The following is a 21,501-nucleotide window of genomic DNA, read 5'->3' as shown; positions in this document are numbered from 1 at the left end:
CCCATCATCTTATATATTCTCTCTTTTACATCTGTGACCGGACAAATACCCCCGGACGATTACCCCCCAGTCAATAACCGCCCGGACGATTACTCACCGGACAATTACCCCCCAGGACAACTACCCACCCGGACAACTACCTCCTCAGACAAATACCCCCTAGACAATTACCTCCCAGATAAATACCCCCGGACTAATATCCTCCTGGACATATGCCGTTAACTATAGGGGGGGGGGGGGGACTGGGGTGTATTCTGGTTCAGTTGGGGTAGTAACCTGGGTGAGGTATCTGTGCCAATGAATTTGCGCGGGTGGAGTTTTCCCGGAGGTAATTGCCAGGGGGTGGGGGTAATTGTCCTTGTGGGTACTTGTCCAGGGGTAATCGTCTTGGGGGTACCTACCCTTGGGGGTATTTGTCTTCGGGGGTAGTTGTCTGGCAACCTTTTCATCATTACTGTCAAAGAGGGCCAACCTTCTCCCTCCCCAGCCTCTTTTCTTAAAAGTGACTTACAAATCTGAAAGTCTGGCTAATATATGCAAGAAGGGGTTCCAAATAGACGACAAATAATTGAAGACAATAGCGTGTGGGATCAGCTTTGTATTCTTCTCATGGGTTCGTTCCTTACCGTTTACACCATCTTAAAAGGTTGCGTAAAGTTACTAGAGTAAACAAAACATCATTACCTATCGTTTAAATTAACGTACATAAAACCACTAGACAAACTCGAACGTAAATAAAGGAAAAGAAAAAATAACATTTTGAAAGCTTGGCTTTCTTTGGTACTTATGCTGGCAATCTGTTGAATAAACCTGCATATTCATAGAGTTATGACAACATTCTGACACTTATGATATTCATAAACTTATGGCAATCAACTCGAAAGTGCTCTTGATTTTCCTAATTGTAGAGATCGGGATCTTTCATGACACCTATTAAGAATGAATTATTTATAGCACCAAAAAAATTTAAAAAGTGCACACACACATGGAGACATAATTTTATTTCCAAAAAAAAAGAAAAAAATATCCCACAAAAATACAAGTATTTTTGGTAACAAGGTTTTTCAATTTCTTTTTTTGATTAAAAAAATGGCACCAGGTTAAGTCCACCACTTCATATTAAACCAGTTATGGGTTACATGCACATTTACCTGTAGGGTAATGTGGCAGCACATTTGTATACTTTTAAAAACACATGCAGTTGGGATTCTCTCCATGAAACTTAACAAAAATAGTTTGCCTGTTTTATAACTGTAACTCCAACCCAGTTTCATGAATGTTTAATATATTACTATGTCACTTCCCAAACGATACACACATCACTGATAACACTACCAATGGATCTTTTGTAATAAATTTCAAAAGAACAATTTTTTTTTAGTTTTTTTTTTTTTTTTCCCTTCTTCATATCACTATAATACTAACAATGCAAATTCCATTGTATTCTCACATTGATGTAGTCCACAGAACATTTATTGTTCATACAGAATACCTTACCCTGAAAATTGCATAGAACTTTTACAAAAGAAATATTCATTTACGTATTTCAAAAGTAAGATGTTAACGGACAACAGTTGAATACTTATATACAAACCCCCAAAAATATGAATAATTTAATTTTTCATCACCAAATTTTAAGTCTTCGTGTACGATGATTGTCGGAATTTCACAAATGTACAAGATGTAAAACGGAGTGCAAAATAATTTTGTATCATTTCTGACATGCATAATGTGCATTGACTGTTGCAAGATATTAAGTCACTCATAAAATCTCTCACAATGAGAAGGACTAAAGTGAGATTTTTTGTTCTTGAATATGTAATTATCGACAGTAGACAGCATATGAAAGACTGAATAGTTGGATGTAAAATATATCAATTAAAATGAGTGAAACATAAATGAAAAGCTTCCTTCTTTTTTTTTGTGGGGGGCGGGGGGGGAGAGGGGGTGGTCAACAAAAAACTAAGCCGTTTTTCATCAACTATGTGTTTGTGACAGAAGAACGGTAACAGAAAACAAACTGTCAATCGTGAAGTACCGCGTGGTTCTGTCTTTTTCAAAGAAATACCTCAAAACCAAGGTGAATATGAGACAAAAAATGAAAAAAAAATGGGGTTGAAAAAATTGAGCACAAGTTTGTCAGCAGTCATCAGTAATATTTTGTAGTGCAAGGAACATCAGAACAAAACTAATATTATGTTCAATCTTTCCAAAGAAGTCAAGGTCTGTAGTAAGATACATCTAGAGCTTAGAGGTAATGAGAACAGTTCTGTAATAATAATACTATTAATAATATTAATAATAATAAATATCTCCTTTTCTAGTCTTACTCATTCTCATCAGTTGAATCCATTAAATTTGAGGTCACACAAAAAAAAAAAAATTCTTCAGCAATCTGCAAAAGATCACAGTCTTAAGCTAACACATTTAAATACTCCCTAGCATACTGTAATCAATGGTGTTCTGGTTACTTGTGAAGATGTCCAGTCAGAACCATGATGTGGCATTCGCTGTTAAACCTTCTCATAGTCCCTCCTTTCCCTAGCCTCATCTTTGCGAGACTTCACCTCCCTCCACCCCACACACCCCCCTTTCCTCCCCTCCTTCAAAATGTCTACATCGGTCATGAATGATTGTTTCACTCAAATACATGCCTCTCTTCATCTCTACCAAACAACATAGTAAATATCCCGTAAATAAGTGCTTAATTACATAAACAAACTTGCACTCATCAATCCCACCCTCCCCCTCCACTCTCCCTCCCCTCTCCCTTCCCTCTCCCTCCCCTCCCCTGTCCCTCCCCACCTTTCTTTCATTTGTGCATCTATAAGCTAAAATTTAGGCTCTGCTCGAGAGAATGGAACAAAAAATAGAAGGAAAAACGTACTCACAGAAAGACAAGCTGGTCGTGAAGACACAAAATGATGTTCAAAAAGAAAAACATCTCACAGTGTGATTTTTGTTAGTACAAGATTTGGCAACTTAATTTATAAGGTATCCCTGATCTAGACATACAAAAATGAGCTTCTCATAAACTGATATAGAACTCTGCGTTAACCCAAGTATTCTCCCATCGACGGCAGCCTTTGAACACGCTCAACGGTCCGATATTTACCCGTTCGGCCGAACGCCAGGCCGGCACTTTATCGTTGCAAGGCAAAGCCCTTGGTGCCGTCTGGTCCTCGGGGTTGCCGGAGAATAACCAACTTGGGTCCAATGCTTCCCTGGACGGATTTCAGACGGCTGAGTCGCTGGGGCCTTTGAGATTCTCTGGTGGACAGACAACAAGATACTGATTTTAATTGGTGCAGGGAGGAGTATCGAGTAGGTATTAGCTTTTGAGAGAATTGCCCCAACTGCTGACAAGGTGATAATATTATTCTTGGTATCTGGTAAGTTAAGGTTCATCTAATTAGTTTATGTAATGTTTACAAGTGAAAACGCAACTACCTGGATTTAAGCTAATGAATAAAAGCCTGGCCAAGATATCTATTAGAAAATGAGTTTATCTAAAACCACTCACGTGAGCCTTCGGACGTTGACCGCACTGTAACGCCCGTTCTTTTGGTTCTGCACGATGACAAACTCGACCTCGTGACCCGGTGCGATCTCCACCCCGTCGACAACTTCACTGACGTGAAAGAACAGCTTCTTGCCTTCTCCAATGTCGTAGTCGATGAACCCAAACTGTAGACACAGAGGAGGAACATGTAATCTTCACACCTTGAAATAATTCTATAATACATATATGTAAATAGCATGTATGTTATTAATTTTTCTTCGTGAGGGTATACGAAAGAACTTCCGTACTTTTGATATTAATGATGTACCTAGTGGTATTAACTAATATCCATTGTTATGATTGTAGATAAGACTCTACTCTATCCAATCAAATTTTCAGATCAAGTACAAAATACAAATTGAATAGCAACAGGAACAGAGGGCAGCTACTTTCACAAAATCAAGGATTAATTTAACGCGTATGACATCGCAGAATGCTATATGGCAAAATGGTCAAATTTTTAAACAAGATGCAGAGATGTAGTTTTTTGTACATACGAACCATAGTATTTAATAAGAGGCAAAGAGTCAGCCTTCAAAAAATGATATACAAAAACGTTAACAGTGATTTATTCCCTGTGAAAGTTTTAAATCTTTCCCAAGGATAAAATTTGATGCACAAAAATGAAGTGCTACTTCCAAAATACAATTTATCGCCATCTGAGTGGTTTTCTCTGCTTTTATTTGTTCTTATTTTACCTGTCCTTTCACAGAGCTAACTTTGGCACGTGCAAATTTCCTCTGGCCGGCTACCTTCCAGGCCCAGACTTTCTTCCCCGATGTGGCAAGTTGAAAGCAAACGTCGTCGTGCTTTTGAAGGAACTCGTGCTTATCGGCGAGACTGAGTATGCAGTACGGATAGCTACTTCCATCGCTGCCATCTAGGGGCCACAGACGATGAAAGGGGAGAATGAACAGAAACAGCAAATCATTACCTAGCCATCTCCCCAACCTGCTAATCCTAAATGTTGAACCCACACAACGAGTAGTAAGTTCAACCACCATGTACTTTATATGAGTTATCATGTATACAACCCAAGGTATTACACACTTGCACTCACAACATGCCATCACCATTGCTTAGGTATTTTGCTTTCAATTTTTCTACAGCAAGGAATCAAAGATGCTTGTGAAGATTGATCATAATGAATAATCTAACACTAAAAAATAAAAAAAATAAAAATTGGGACAGGATCATTTAAGCCTTAATTATGAACAATAATTTGTGATGAAAAGCAAATGTGGGTTCCTGCATACCTTCTGATATCTCCTGAATGAGGCCAGTGTACTCGGCTTGTTGAGGGTCGATGCATCTCAAAGGACGCAACACTTTTCCCTTCAGTAGCCCCGGCTGTATTTTCTGCAGCAGATTTGAGATTTTTGATACGCAAAGGTTATTTTGTATGTATCAAAACAAGTGACCACACTAATATAATACTATGAATACAACAGTAAAGGAGACCAACTGAGAGAAATTTAATGCAAGAGAATATTTACAGTGTGTATGATTTGTAACAGAACAGAGGACTAAAACAAAGCCTCACTTGGAAGAGCTAAAGTCAAGATAAAATTGAAAAATGCTGCAAGGAGGAAGAAAGATGATAATCGAAGCGGTTACTTCGTTTTATGAAATGAGAGTCCGGCCGATCAACTATATAGGCAAGAGGTACACTGTTAGCATAGCAGGTTCTCAACCCAGGTTTTCGCAGCGGACGGCCCCAATCCACAGCACGTTCGCTAACTGCAGATTCGGGGGTGCGGTGCCAATCTTTGGCATCGTTACTACACGTGTCTTACCTCTGCAGGAATGGTTCCTTTCGGAATGAGCTTGACTCTTTCTGCGCTGGCTTTGGACCCCTTGCGGGCCAACGAGAACTCGACTTCATCGCCGACGCAAAGAGCGTTGACTTCACCGTCGAATTGACTGGCAGGAAGAAACGAGACAATATCTGTGTAATCTGATTCAAGTGACCAGGATAAATTGGCCAAGCTTAAACCTCCTGCCTTACCCCATTTCTTCACATACTCAAAGTGGCAGATACAATTGAAAACTTTCTCTTCTGTTCTTGCAGTCAATAACAACAAAAATCTCATTTCCAGTGAGTAACTTCCCTCGCGGACTGGGCGTATTTCTACGCATAGATTGTTCACCAGACACTAACACAGAAAGAGGCTTTCAGACCCACTTCACCAGAAAGTGACTTCAAAAACTTCCACAGATACTTGACATTGCCTGCCTAATCCACCCACCACCACCACCACCTAAACTAGCATTTGTACCCGGTAGTAAATTCAGAACCGGGTACCCAACCACGAGAGCCATATAGGTACCCGGGTACTCGGTGCAGACACAAAGCTACCATATCTGACTCACCTATAATGAAAAAACACTTCCCTGTCGTGTTCTTCAGTTTCCAAGAATCCAAAACTCTCTTTCAGCACCGCCACGTAACCTCTCTTGGATGGATCGAAGGTTCTATCGAGGACGGAAATATTCACAGCCATCGAGGTCTTGTCTCGTTTGATTTCTGCGATGTTGAATGAAACCTGCAGAGACATGATAGCAAACTTAGTACATCATTCAACCACCGTTCTCTTCTGCCTAATTGTCCTTGGTAATGGTAGTGGCTTGTCCAGTAATTCAGTCACGTTACATACAAGCAAGACCAAAGTTTTCACCGGGATATTTTCTAACCACGTGTCCGTGGAGTACAACAGACCTAATTGCAAAGCTGATCTCAGTTTTAATTAAGAACTGATGTGGTATATTAATGAGGACATCAAGGTTTCATTCCCTTCACCCCTCCCCCCCCTCCACCCCAAAGCCCTGCTATTAGTTAGCATTATTTTCCTGCAAGAATTTTTGTATCTTTTAATGAATTCTGCTGTCAACCACTGGTTTCAGTATGCCTCCAAATTTTACATAAACTTGTATATTATTAAAAGTTATCAAAATAAAGTGACAAAGTACTTCCAGTATCTTCTAAATGCTCAAACTAATGCTGACTCATTGTACTAAATTATAACCCTGACATGTCCATATGCTGCATTAAATCTGAACATGGGTGACCATAATTTGATTTGTCAGCGTATTTAGGAGGAATACTGATGACATTTGCATCCACAGCCTGGCTTTTAAAACAATCTGTAAGTATAAACACTATATGACAGTAATTCGTACCTCATCCCTTTATTTATGTACACTAACTATTACAGTAATTTGTACCTCATCCCCTTATTTAGGTATAAACCCTATACAACAGTGATTCCTACCTCATCCCCTTATTTAGGTATGCACCCAATATTACAGTAATTCCTACCATTATCCCCATATGTAGGTATAAACCCTGTACAACAGTAATTCCTACCTCATTCCCTTATTAAGGTATGAACCCTATACAACAGTAATTCCTACCTCATCCCATTATTTAGGTATAAACCCTATACAACAGTAATTCCTACCTCATCCCCTTATTTAGGTATAAACCTTATAGAAAAGTAATTCTTACCTCATCCCCTTATTTAGGTATAAACCTTATACAACAGTAATTCCTACCCTTATCCCCTTATTTAGGTATAAACCCTATACAACAGTGATTCCTACCTCATCCCCTTATTTAGGTATGCACCCAATAATTACAGTGATTCCTACCCTCATCCCCTTATTTAGGTATAAACCCTATACAACAGTAGTTCCTACCTCATCCCCTTATTTAGGTATAAACCTTATACAACAGTAATTCCTACCTCATCCCCTTATTTAGGTATAAACCTTATAGAAAAGTAATTCTTACCTCATCCCCTTATTTAGGTATAAACCCTATACAACAGTGATTCCTACCTCATCCCCTTATTTAGGTATGCACCCAATAATTACAGTGATTCCTACCCTCATCCCCTTATTTAGGTATAAACCCTATACAACAGTAGTTCCTACCTCATCCCCTTATTTAGGTATAAACCTTATACAACAGTAATTCCTACCTCATCCCATTATTTAGGTATAAACCCTATACAACAGTAATTCCTACCTCATCCCCTTATTTAGGTATAAACCTTATACAACAGTAATTCCTACCTCATCCCCTTATTTAGGTATAAACCTTATAGAAAAGTAATTCTTACCTCATCCCCTTATTTAGGTATAAACCTTATACAACAGTAATTCCTACCCTTATCCCCTTATTTAGGTATAAACCCTATACAACAGTGATTCCTACCTCATCCCCTTATTTAGGTATGCACCCAATAATTACAGTGATTCCTACCCTCATCCCCTTATTTAGGTATAAACCCTATACAACAGTAGTTCCTACCTCATTCCCTTATTGAGATATAAACCCTATAAAACAGTAATTCCTACCTCATCCCCTTATTTGGGTATAAACCCTAGATACAACAGTGATTCCTACCCTCATCCCCTTATTTAGGTATAAACCCTATACAACAATAATTCCTACCTCATCCCCTTATTTAGGGTATGCACCCAATAATTACAGTTATTCCTACCCTCATCCCCTTATTTAGGTATAAACCCTAGATACAACAGTGATTCCTACCTCATCCCCTTCTTCTGGAGGGACTTTAAGGTCGGTGTCTTTGGCATGGAAAGCAACAGTCTCTCTGGCTCCATCTCTCTCATAAATAATACATCCAAGGTCATGTTCACGGTTGTGATTTCTACCTGGACTCCTTCCCCACTAGAGAGAGAAGTGAACCGGAAGAATAAGTCTTAGGTATGGTCCAAATGATCCAGTGACCAGAAAACCAACGGCTCTCTCGTCCGACATAAGAACTTACTTATTGCGGATACTCATAGGATATTCAGTCTGTTAACAACATTGTCAGCCATTTCATACAAGAGACTTCTAATGGTTCAAGTCAGTCGTTTCAAATTGCATTGTACAGCAGTGTTCAGTTGTGAAGCAGTGTTCCGCAAACTTTTATGCCCAAGGCACTGAATCCTTACCATAAGGACGGAGTCTACACCCACAGACCTCAAGTCCTCAGAATTGATGCTCAGAATGGCTGGAAAATAACTTGTCCTTGGGCAAGATGCTTTTTGCTCAATTGCCTCTCTCCAGCCAGGGGTTAAATGGATACCTGTGACTGTGAGGTAACTTGTAATTGGGCGCAGTATATAACTGCAGCCAACTGGAGGGATTGTCTCTGCAGGTTATCATTGACCAGGGGTTTATGCAACACCTGTAAAGCGCTTTGAGACCTATTGCTGGTAACAAGGGCTATATAAAAATCGAATAATATTATTATTATTATTATTATTATAACTTAATCTATCTCCGTCAGCAATCTCTGAGAACTAAATAAATTTTTCTTCCACTCAACATTCCACGTTTGGTAGGGCCCCCCCCCATTTATGTCAATAGTTTGTTTTCAATATAAAGACTACAGACTCACCATATTGAGTGGTATTTTCTCCACTTCGCCGACGAACGTCTCCGATCCGATTATCTCAAAGATCACCGTGCCTTTCGGTAACTTCTTGACCCGGATGGCTATGCTTCTTTGAACGGATGCTGGATCCTGCCATGATAACAGAGCATTGAGATCAGAAAAGATAACCAACCATAGAAACGATTTCACATGCGAGGTTTCCTCTAGCCACGAGACAACCCAGTGGATCATGTGCAGTAGTACAACAAGGTTTTGCACTATAAACAAGGACAGATATAGAATGATGTTTCCGCCAAGATCTCATCACCAGAGGCAGTTTTTCATGGGAACTAGCAAGGAAGCAACTGTCTTCATACTGATGATAACCTGCAGTGTAATTTCTGAGTTTTATCTTCAAAGTCTTCCCAATGAAGCCAACAGAGGCCAAAACATTTGAAATATTTTTGGACCAGAGGTCATTGTCTTAAACTCCAAAAGTCACAACGTAGGATTAATAATCGGCATAACTTTTTTGCTAATAGGGTTGTGAATGAGTGGAATGGTTTGCCTGAGGAAGTTGTACTTGCAAGTAGTGTCAATGGGTTTAAGAATGCTTTGGACAAGCACTTTAAGCATTGTAATTGGGTCTGATTGTTTGTGTCTTCAGTTTTTTTATTCTCTCCTATAGGGTCCTTGATGGGGATTTGAGTGTCCCTCCTGATCCTTTTTTTCTACTAAACTAAACTGATATTACAAGTTTTGTTACTACCAATGTTCATAGGGGAGGAGCCTGAACAAAAGCAAAAGCCATCCAGATATAGTCTCAATATCCTATGTAGTTATTTCAGCAGTTGATTCTTTTCCATTACTAAACCTTTATAAACATAGGGACACTTCCCACTAATTCACAGTTCATGAACTGTATGGAGCATATGCAGGAAAATATTCACCATTATCTAATTAAAAAAAAAAGAAAACCTTACAAATATAAGATGTTCATTAAGGCTATTATTTTGATGGCAATTTAAGCCAAGGGGGCTATGAGCAAATTATGCTAGGTTGAATCAACATAAATTTTCTACATATGGGAGTATTGAAGAAGGAACCGGAAGAATGGATGTATCTTGTTTCCAAAGGGCACGACCTCTGACCTGACCTTTATTACGGAATAGCTAACTTCGAATGGGCTTGTCTGAAATGTTTTCAATACAACGGTAGAATGTAGTGTAGTCCATGTGTAACGGCTATGTTAAGAATGAGGTAAAGTTGGACTCTCCTACTACATAGCCAATGGACCTTACATCTATCCTTTTGTCGAGTGCCACATTTGGGTAGGAGACGGCAACTGATTTGTGGCAAAGAAACATCTCAATTTGGAACAAATGAATGCTGGCCTTACCTGAACTACTGTAAATTCTACTTCATCAGAAATATGAACATCCCCCTAAGGAAAATTGAAGAAGAAAACAATGCATTTTTGTCAAACTTGTCAATTATATACAGTCACATTAATTATATACAGTAACTTGTCAATTTATATACAGTAACAGCAAGGATACTTCTTCCCAACTTCACCAAATTGGGACAATTTTTCCCTCCTTCTATATATTAATTTCAGATCTTAGTTCAAACAACTTGTCATTGGGCAAGAGAAGCTGCATAAAAATCGTCTTCTGTTGATCATAGTGTGGAACTGTTATGTTGTAACTAAGGGTACCTTGAAGCATAACATGAGAGTACGACAACACGGAGTGGTACTGGCACTCGTTTTGAAGAATTCCACAAACGCCCAACTTTGTGAATTTCATATATGTTTTAAGTCGTGATGCTACTTACCTCATCCAATAATTCACTGAAATGAAAAAACATTCTGGCTTCCCTGTCAGCGCACTTGATAAATCCAAAGCCTTCTTTCACGGCAGCTACGGTGCCCTAAAACCAGAGAAGGAAAACAAAAAGAACATTTACACTTGAAAGATCCGGTATTGACCGTAGCTATATGTATTGTTTGTACACTAGTGTCTAAGTACCGACGGTAGCAAGCTGTGTGTGTATTTTCTGGGATCGATGGTGGTGTCTTACACTTCTGTTACACCTCATTCTAAACTAGGTCAGATTACCGGCATGAGACTTTTCTTTGTGCACGAGTCTTCACACCCTTTAACCATTCCATAGCACTTCTACTTATCCACATGCATTTTCCTAACCAAACAAGAAGGTACTTTTGAGAAAATATATAACACAATATTAACTGACATGTACAACATGCAAACTTCAAGACGGTAGAGATAGGTTTTCAAAGTTAACCGCAAAAAGTTGCGCAGCAAATAATTCCATAATGAATCAAAGATGATAACATTATCGTAAAGGCAGAAAGACTGAGGGGGGTCTTCTGAGGGGTTTAACCGTCCATCAGGCAAAAGAGTGAAAACAGATTTAGCTGGTAAGTGTGTAACCATCTTTAAAACATGAATACTTCAAGTCAACAGCTAGAGAAACCATTCGAAATACACTTTTTATAACGACCTCGGGGAAATCAAACTCACGACAGATTGAAATGTTTCGTATCGGGCCAAGCTTAGGTCACGTACTTACGAACTTAGCCAACAAACAACTTAGAAGACTGACCGTTTCTCTCTGTTCGTTGTTCTCGGTGAAGCTGGAGTCGTCGAGCATGATGTTGGTCGCCCTCTGCGTGTGGTTCCGTCGATCCGTGACGACGTTGAAGAGGACAATGTCGTCGACCCAGAAGGTGTGATTTCTTAACAGATCCTTATCTCTGTACTGAAGTTCTTGCTTCGTACCGTCACCGCTCTCCATGTAGAGTTTGCCGGGGGTAGGCTCCAGACTTCTGCGAGACGAAGATCGAAACGAGGCCTTGACAATTCTGCCCGTGAAGGTCCCTGCGTTGACGTCCTCGAATACGACCGTTCCCTGCGGTAGCAGTGTGATCTCTATGCCCACGTGTTTATCCTGGGGAAGACCAAACAGAGGGGAAAGCTTTACATACACATATAGCCATATGATTTGCCCTGCAATGATTATAAAACTATTGGCTTAAAAGATACAAATGGACAGCCTTCCACAACTTTTTCTTCTTAAGTCAGTGATTGAATGACAGTTTATCCTTTGTAGTAAATAGTAATATATAATAGTAAAGAAATTTGTTGGGGTTATTACATAAGTGGCAGTTATTTGGTACCATACCAACCAGACTGATTTAACTATAATAAAACATAGAAAATCTCCCAGGAAGTATTTGCATTCCATTATAAACGCAATATAACTGATTCTTCACCCTCCGATACTTTTGAGTACTATTGTGTCGAAACAATCTGTCACAAAGTCATGGCATTTTGAAAATACTAAATTCTGAAAGGACTTTTGTTTTGTTTGTTGTATGTAAGTATTGAATTATCTAACAATAAGATAATACAGAAAAACCCAACCAATTCATCTCAATAACCTTTTTTCAATAACAGATTTGAAGTCATATCTCAAAGGTACTTTCCAACACTAACTTTTATTCGTTCAAGCGTCATCCACATATTGAGGAGAAGATCTCTTATTCGGTTGTACAATTGCTCCCACTTTCTACGGTCAACTTAGGTTCACCTTCAAGCCACATTACTTCACTGTGGCAGCACCAAGGTCAAGTGTGGTGTTCACATGACAATGGTTTTACTCTATGTAATACAAATGCTGCCGTAATCAAAGCTCAAAAACTCACATTTCTGTTTCCGATGATAAATTCTACTTCACTTCCCAGACAAAGATCGCTGGCATTGCCTTGAAACTCGCTAAAATGGAAAAATATCTGCAAGGAAATAAAAAGGGGGTTATGATGAAATGTACTCAAGGAAAATGTTTATAAAACTCTCGAAATGTTTACAGAGATACAAAGTATATGTTACATCAGGCAACACCCCTTCCCCCTTCCCTTCCCCGCCCCCCCCCCGTGTGGAATTTGTGTCATGTTTCCTTATCTGTCTCAAATTCTCAACCATTAGAGAAATCATCTTTACCACTAAGTATCCACTTCCAATTGGTTGTTTCAAGTTAAGACTGAAAAGAAATGGTTTCCTCTTTACCATAGCAGAGGTCCAAAGGGAACCAAACTCTCTATCTACCAACAATGGCCAGTGGGGTACTAAAGCCTATGGCATTAATGAGCATGCATAATTGATTTATTGGACAATGTTGTTTCAAAAGGCCTTATTGACAAACTCTTGCCTTGCCAGATTTGCGGGACAAAGTGCCACTCCCTCAAAAGCAAAAACAAATATGAAGTGAAAACAGGCCTTTTGTTTTACATAAGTATTACTAATTAAAGCCTCCTGGGCAGGGGTAATACTGATTGAATAGGAATCAAAAAGCAAGATGATGATTCAAATAACTTCAGCTATGTTACTGTAATTTTGAGAAACTGTCCTACTGTACCTCTTTGGTGACATCGTCGCGTTCTATGAAGCCGAAGGATTCCTTCATTGAACTCACCACACCGCGATGCTTCACCACTGGTTTCATTACTTTGATTCTTTTCGCCCTCACGGTGCGATTGCTGTAAAGCAGAGGGGGATAGAGAGAGAAAATGTAAACTTGACCAGTAGGTTAGTATGGGCATGAATAACAAGAAGCATCTTTACAGACCAATCAAACCCCAAGTGAGAAACTGACAAAGATTGGACATCCTCAGTTCCCTCCCCACCCCGCCCCAACATGAACAAAAAAACAATGCTAAATTAACGTATTAAAAGAAGAGACAGCTCACCCCCCTCATCCCCCACCCCCCCCAATCCTGACAAAGTATTGTAAATCAACATTTGCTTGCTTAAAATAGCTTTCATGAGCCCGAAATATATAGTTCAATCAGGAGAAAGTATTGTAAATCAACATTTGCTTGCTAAAAATAGCTTTCATGAGCCCAAATAAAAAATCACCTTGCTTAAAACCCTGTTCACCAGAAACTAACTAGTTTTTTTTCCTTCCCTTCTTCGAACGGAAGTGCTGTGAAATGGTCTAAATATATAAAAACTTAACTACCGACATTGCGAAAATGTCCTCTGGATGTAAACTGAACCCCCCACAAGTTAGCATTTCAATTTCCAAGAGAGTAACATGACATGAACGGGTAAAATTTAAAAAAACTTAAAATACCTCTGATCTGTGGCGACTATGAAGGAGACCACATCATCCTTCTGGAGTTTGGCTTCTCCTTCCATGTCCCTCTCGTAAAATGTCAGGAAGAAACTCTCCTGGGGAGGTTAAAAAAAGGCTGGCACGTGTAACAGACAGCGATCACTTTAATCAACATTCACAAATTCAAATAAGACACGATAATCCACTGCAGAGAATACTCGGAAAGGTGTAGGGTTTACGAGGAGATGAATTTATGACATGAGTAGGGAGATGAGATGGGATCGCTGCTGAGGTAGACTTAACTATATGAGGCTTTGGTAACTCATTACTGCATCTGTGTGTGTGTGGGTGAGTGTGTGCGTGAGCGGACAGCTTCTATCTAGGTTATTTTGCCAAAGCAATTTTTTTTTTTCATCTTTATAAAAATGAAATGGGAATCGAATTTGTTTGCTTTCCCTTAGATTTGTTCAACAAGCAGGTATTCTGTACTTCTATACACTTCTGACAAATTCTGCTGCCCGGATAGTTTTTCCTATTACTAACAATTAAAGCTACTTGAAATCGGTTGGAAAATAGTGACTATCTCTTCATGACATAACTTCTTTTTCTTTTAAATTAAAAAAACTATAAAGTTGACGGTGTTTCTCTGTATTTTATGCATCTATTAAAGCTTGACACTGCTAACCAAAAGATCTAAAATTGAAAGACTTACTCCGCTCAGTTCGTAAGAAAGTTGTCCAGGTCCTATCTCAGAGATCTACAGCAAGAAAAAACAAAAAGGAAAGAAATCTTTGTGATTATATGTTAGTTAGCAACTAATCAATTTAAAGATGAACTCAAGAGGAACTTGTTCGGCAAATTCGGGGAAGCAAGTTGGAAAGCAAACGAGACACTTCTGAAGAAGGCATGCGATGCCTGATAGTGGTCGACACAAATCTTCCCACTTTATTGCCGATAGCTGTCTACGTACTCTAAAACACTATTCAAGATATATAAGTGAAATACATCGGTATAATGGACGAGTTAACACAGAAAAGAGGAAAAAGGAAAAATGGTCTAATGGGCACTTTGTCAAATTAAACACATGTCACAAACAATACTAGGTTATTTATGTAAATAAATTACAGCAAGTCATTTTTTTGATGTTTTTCATAAAAAGTACAACAACAAAAAATACTGAGACACTCTCTGGTAAATTCCATCAAAGTCTGAGTACTTCTGTAGTACTTTCCTTTACAACAGGAATCAAAATATGTATGACAAAATCAAAAGAAGCTTGCTTGAATGGCAGATATTAGTAAGGTGTTGGGGACTACTTTTGGACAAGGATTTTTCAGACAAATGTGAAAATTGTGTGATCTTTTACAACCTAGGATACTAACATAATAACAACCGAACTTTGCATTCATTAAGTATATGTGTTGGGGAAGGGTCGTTGATGGGTGGGTCAAATTGCACCGAAAAATTCAGAAACATTCCCAAAGATAGTTTTACGATTTCACGTCAGTAGCAGCCACGATACTTTATGTTTTCTTACAACACACTGGACTCGGGGACCTAGCTCTGGTCTCGACAATATAAATTCTCACCGACTGACCGAGAAATATTTATTTTAACGTCAAGTGATAAGAAGGCAAAAAAGTTGTTTCTTTCCTTCCCTTACCTCTTTCACTACGATTCCTTCCACTGGTTCCTCTACCATATCATTTAGTCCTGTAACTACTTTGTAAAGTTTACTAGCGACAGGTTTACCAGTTTTTCTGTCAGTTACCATTTCAAATTCAACAAAATCTGGAAAATGAAAAAAAAAATGGACATATTTGAATGATATATAAAAAAGCAAATGTTTTGGCTCTTTGTACAAATAATCACTGTTCACCTACAGATGATATGTATGCTTTGCATACTGGCAACAGGAAATTCAGTGCTAGCTATCAAATTATGCAGAACTGACATTACACCCTTCAGATTAGTACAGGCTATGGTTTATGCATTCCAAGAAGATGAATAGTTTCTTTCCAAAATTATGTTCATATTTCATGGTGAAGATGCAAACAAATTTGCCAATTTTATCATTTGAAATGACTGCTACAGCATTATACTACTACAAGAGGAAACTATAAAAATTCAATCTTTGGGCACATTCATCAATTGTCATTTTTTGGGGCGGGGGAAGAGGGAAAGGGGAAGGGGGAATTTTCACATTCCATTGAATTTGTTACACTCTACAGCCTCTATGTTTCCTCTCTCCAGTTTGTAAAATCCTTCTGTCTCTACCTACAAGCATTAAAGAAAAAAGTCATTTTGAGAATTCATCAATTGTTTTGTGGGGGAGCTTTTCTTTTCTAGCATTGAATACGCCTACTGTCTGCAGCCTCCCCGTTTCCTGAACCGGTTCGGGAAACAACTCTGTCGCTGCCAACAGTACGTTCACATCATACTTTGGGCCGTGACCGTCCAACATTTGCAAGAGAATAAAAATGGACGAACCTCCGACGCGAAGATCCGATGCTGCGTTGCCTGTAAACTGACTGTAGTGAAAAAACAATCGGACATCTCGATCCGCGCACCGGACGAATCCATACGATGCCTGAAACATCACGGTTCATGTAAAAGAAAAGAAAAAAAAGAAGAAAAAAAAACAGCAAATAATTTATGTATTCATTAAATTTATTATCTTTCAGGTTGATAAAGTCGATGAACTATACAATCCCGAGCAGGAAGGGAATTGAGACTCCGGGCGACAATTAGAGGCTCAAAATGGGGTGAAGTGAGACAGGACAAAATATATATGGAGTCATTGGAACTGTGTGGGAGGTTATCAATGCAGGGGGATCGGAATGAAAGATTTGCAGATATGAATGGTTTACCAAGTTGCTCCATGTAATAGTAGAGAAGTGCAAAAAGTAAAAAACCAGAACGCAAATATGCATTGTGGTTCCGATGATGTAATATGAGCAGTTTCTATCAATGCAGGGGGATCGGAATGAAAGATTTGCGGTTCTGAACGGTTTACCAAGTTGGTCCATGTTATGGAAGAGAAGTGCAAAAAGTAAAAGAATCAGAACGCAAATATGCATTGTGGTTTCGATGATGTAACATGAGCAGTTTCTATCAATGCAGGGGGATTGGAATGAAAGGTTTTGCGGTTCTGAAAGGGTTTACCAAGTTGCTCCATGTAATGGGAGAGAAGTACAAAAAAGTAAATGAAAAAGTGTTTTCAATGATCAAAGAATATCTAGTCGACATGCTTATGACTTCAATAAACATTTTTCAACAGATCTTGCAGTAAGAACTGTAAATGTATTGTTTGACATACAAATCATGGACTGACCATAAATAACAGTAAACATGTTAAAATGGTGACCATCACATTTCAACCAACATAGTTGACCATTGCAATCTGTAGTATTTCTTTTTAATTATATTCATACATAGCCAAATATATGTTTCTTTTTTCTTTTCTTTTTTTTTCAAAAATATAGCCCAGACTATATATATTGAGCCAAGTTTTTGTGACATAAGTTTTGACTGATAATAAATTGATTACAAACATGTTTCATTTTTTCCCCTCACTTTCAATACGACATGCTACTGTACTCACCAGGAGCTTTTCCACTGATCCGGTCTCTCTCATAGATGGCCTGAAAGCATACAAAATGCCATATATTTTAACAAACTTTCAGTGACAACTGGGTTAACTTCAACATTTATGTAATGGAGATGTACTGTCGTATGTTCATACTGCTTAATGAGATAGAAACAATGGTACACTGGACCGCACAATACAGGCACTCTAAATCACAAAATGTCCTAAATAACTAAGAGCTGTCTAATTCTGATTTCCTCAAAGGCAAAGGATACCAAGGGAAGTTAGGCACAAGGCTTGGTATTGTTGAATAAACACCAATACTTAATCTTCTTCTTTTTTTTTTAATCTACAGGCTAGGCCATCAATGTAGTTTCTCTTTCAAAATTGTCTTTTTCAATCTTCTTAACCTACATTTAATTAATCTCTTAATGACGGCGGAAATAATGGTCTTTGTATATTTCAATAAGTGATAATTGGATGCACCATTTTCTACAAGAAAAAAATGGTAAAATTTCTCAAACTCCTCACCCGGTCTGCTCAACATGGGGAAGACTATGTGATCGCTGCAAGGTGGCGTTGGGAATAGGATTGGCAAGACTGACGGTCTCAGAAGATGATAATCTCTATTAAAATAAAAATAGAATATAAGTGAGTTTGTATAGATAGTATAATCTATTACCAAATTAAAATAATTATTTGACAGAGAAATTTGACAAAATTTTGTGTTAACTTTGACATATGCTGAGCATTTTTTCACATTCTACAATCAGAACATAACACAGTAGACACTGGATAATCCAGAATTAATTTAAGGTCAAGGTTCTCTGGATATAATTTTCCACATCTCTATCAATATAAAGTTTCCTATGCGTCAATTTAGTTTACACAAAGTAATTGCCGGCACATACTGTAGTTAAGCGTCATGTATAATTATAATAAATGCAAGGTACAACTTTGGGTATTTTGTCTGAAGGTTGCCTTCTACCAGTTGTACTTGATAACAAACATGCTGTATTTACTAATGAACGATTGAACTACTGGACCAGCCAGTTCGGACAATTTACTTAAATGCCAAATACCACTCTATACTGTCCTTACAAATCATGCTTCAAGACATTTGTACTGACAGTATGAACAGTTTCTATCCTACTAGAAACTTGACATGTTCATACTTCTCTTAGTACTGTCAATCATGAGTGTTTCGAATTGTGGCATAAAAGACTTACAGTCTAGCCAAAAAATTGTTCCAAATGGGTCCACTGGACTGTAACAATAAGAAATATAACAAAAACACTATGCCAAACACTACATGCAATCATTACAATTTTGAGGACTGGTTGGAGGTTGGATTCAGAATAAACCCACAATAAACAAACATCCAACCATTTCTTAAATCAAAGCAGTTATTTTGTTTTAAAATAGGTAAAATTGCATGGTTCATGTCTTCATTTGACAGAACTTGTAAATTTATAAAGTTGAATATTCATCAGAAATGGCTATTAGGCTATATAAATCTATTTGGGAAAATTTCTTTTAACTTTTTTAAACTTTTAACTTTTCTCAGATAACTGTCGATTTGTGTTTGAACTGAATAATACATTCAGAGCAGGGTGACCTAGCTGACTTTTATGAACATGACACCACTTATTAAAGGTTCCAGAACCAGGTTTAAAGCCATATTGGGCAGGTACACAGTGCCAAGACTACTACCCACCCCTTAACAAGATTACTATACTGACATCAATGGTAAAACACAAACCTTCCAGGCTGTTCCAGACATAGTTATGGACGAGTGTCACTTAGGGTTGAACTTGAAATGATGGGGCTGAGGAGTTGCTTGAAAAGTGTTTGACTGTAGTATGAAGATCTGCAGCAGTTTGCATCTCATGGGTGAACTTGCAGTGAGTTGTTATTGGATGCCTGTAATACAAAATGGTGCTTTGTGAAAATTATAGTCAATAATGGCTATATAAACCTATCAGAGGTATATTTCCTGAACTTTGATGATCTCTCTGTTGCTGTTTTGTGGTTTACTTCTATAGGCTGCTACAACAAGGCCTAGACTATGTGGGTTCATTGATAGGATTTCATCACAATAATCGATAGCCTTACATTAGGTGAGATACTTGTAACAGCCTAAAGTCAGATTGCTTGAGGCAATGAAAAAGTTATCCTATTGACTAGGCTACTTAGTGCGTAGGCTACATAGTGCTTTCTGGTCACTTCGCCCAACAACCATTTCGCCCAACTGCCATTTCGCCCAACTAGCATGGTCATTTCGTCCAACCAGCATGGACATTTCGCCCAACCAGCATGGTCATTTCGCCCAACCTATTTTTTACTCATATTCAGTCAGAATAATATCCCTTTTTCTATTTCACTAGTTCAATTTGATTTATTTTGGGTTATATTACTTTGTGCTAGGTAAATCGATATCGATTGGAGTCTACGCAGTTATTTTGGGTATTATGGGAGGATTTTCATACTTTAGGCGGTTACGCATACAATGGAAGTTATTTTACTATACAAACAAAGGGGAATCGGTGTGGAATAATATCACTTTTTCTATTTCACTAGTTCAATTTGATTGATTTTGGGTTATATTATTATTATATAATATTTAATCAATGTAACCAATGTATCAATGTAGCCACATATGTAATCACATATGTAACCACTGATTCATCATACCGACTGTAACTACGACTTCAAGTTTCCTTAATATTCGGTTCGTATCCCGTAACGTTAACAATTCCCGAACGTTTCCTTATTAAATTGACCGATATTGAAGTATAATATTTAATCAATGTTGGTAGAAATGACCAGCAAGGTTGAGCGAAATGACCATGCTGCTTGGGCGAAAAGACCAACATGGTTGGGCGAAATGGTAAGGTTGGGCAAAATGGCAGTTGGGCAAAATGGTTGTAGGGCGAAGTGACCAGCTTCCTACATAGTCTACTAAGTACTTACTATACTGCAGCCCTAGGCCCCCTAGGCTAACCATGTAGACAGGGCCTAGGCAGTATAAGTTAATTCTATTAGTAGGAGCCTAGATAGGCTAGCCTAGATGAAATAATTCATAAATGAAAGTGCTTCAAAATGCAAGATTATCCCTCCACCCCCCCCCCCCCCCACAAAGAAAAAAATCACTGTAGGCCTAGGCCTAGCTCCTAGGCCTAAGTTATGCTTTCAATTAAATCCGTTTTTGTTGAGTCTGATAAAGTGCAGTATAGTCTTCCCTATGTTCTAACAAATTAAATGGTTTGACTTTAAAAACCTAGCAACTGCTTAGTTCAAGCTAGCCTTAGTCTAGTAACTATTGTGTTAGGCCATGCTAGTTTCTATCGTTATACTAGGCCTGTGTACAGGCTAGCAGAGAGGATGCAAGGCCTAAGCTGTAGCATTATCATTAGCATAGTTAGTTAGGCTAATGCTAGTAGTAGGCCTACTGCAGGAAGATTTGACAGGGTAAAACAGGAACGTTGATAGCAGTCCTTCCCTTTGTCAATATTAATATTCTAGAACCGTTTGAATGTGATAATGATGAAGAATGTTTTAATAAGTAGACTTTATGGACATAATTTCCATTTAAGGCAATGTTCTGTTCCACAATCAACTGTGACGAACCTTTATTAGGGTGACACTCGCTAGGCAGCCGTACCACTGGCCTAGTTAAACAATGGGTGTTTCAAACACCCACTCGCCATCACACGTTGTGCCGTGTTGCTAAATTGCAGTCATAGCTGTCGCAGAAGTTGCCAAGGATGGTTCAGCCCCTAAATAACTCGGGGGATCCGTTTCATGAGGTCATTAGT

General features: G+C 38.4%; 1 protein-coding gene across 3 annotated transcripts; it reads right to left on the bottom strand.

The window, feature by feature from the left end:
* Nucleotides 1-585: 585 nt before the first annotated feature.
* Nucleotides 586-21,462, bottom strand: LOC139966689 (cold shock domain-containing protein E1-like). Of its 3 annotated transcripts, none has more exons than XM_071969969.1 (21): nt 21,314-21,462; nt 19,446-19,606; nt 18,215-18,309; nt 17,699-17,738; nt 16,585-16,684; nt 15,758-15,885; nt 14,807-14,851; nt 14,113-14,210; nt 13,396-13,516; nt 12,686-12,772; nt 11,584-11,928; nt 10,792-10,887; nt 10,355-10,399; nt 8,980-9,105; nt 8,121-8,261; nt 5,936-6,108; nt 5,359-5,485; nt 4,819-4,921; nt 4,261-4,442; nt 3,524-3,687; nt 586-3,270 (listed from the first exon to the last, which is right to left on the bottom strand). In XM_071969969.1, the coding sequence occupies exons 2-21, from the start codon at nt 19,464-19,466 to the stop codon at nt 3,144-3,146; spliced, it is 2,364 nt and encodes a 787-aa protein (XP_071826070.1). In that variant the 5' UTR covers nt 19,467-19,606; nt 21,314-21,462; the 3' UTR covers nt 586-3,143. The 3 variants fall into 3 exon arrangements, with proteins under 3 accessions (XP_071826070.1, XP_071826071.1, XP_071826069.1); XM_071969970.1 differs by lacking the exon at nt 21,314-21,462 and adding an exon at nt 18,913-18,950 and having other exon boundaries at nt 19,446-19,636; XM_071969968.1 differs by lacking the exon at nt 21,314-21,462 and having other exon boundaries at nt 19,446-19,636.
* Between the last annotated feature and the right edge of the window lie 39 nt (nt 21,463-21,501).

This window comes from Apostichopus japonicus, chromosome 4 (assembly GCF_037975245.1).
Source record: "Apostichopus japonicus isolate 1M-3 chromosome 4, ASM3797524v1, whole genome shotgun sequence".
NCBI lineage: Eukaryota > Metazoa > Echinodermata > Holothuroidea > Aspidochirotida > Stichopodidae > Apostichopus > Apostichopus japonicus.
Note: the sequence above shows the minus strand (reverse complement) of the source record. Positions and strands in the feature narration are given on the sequence as shown.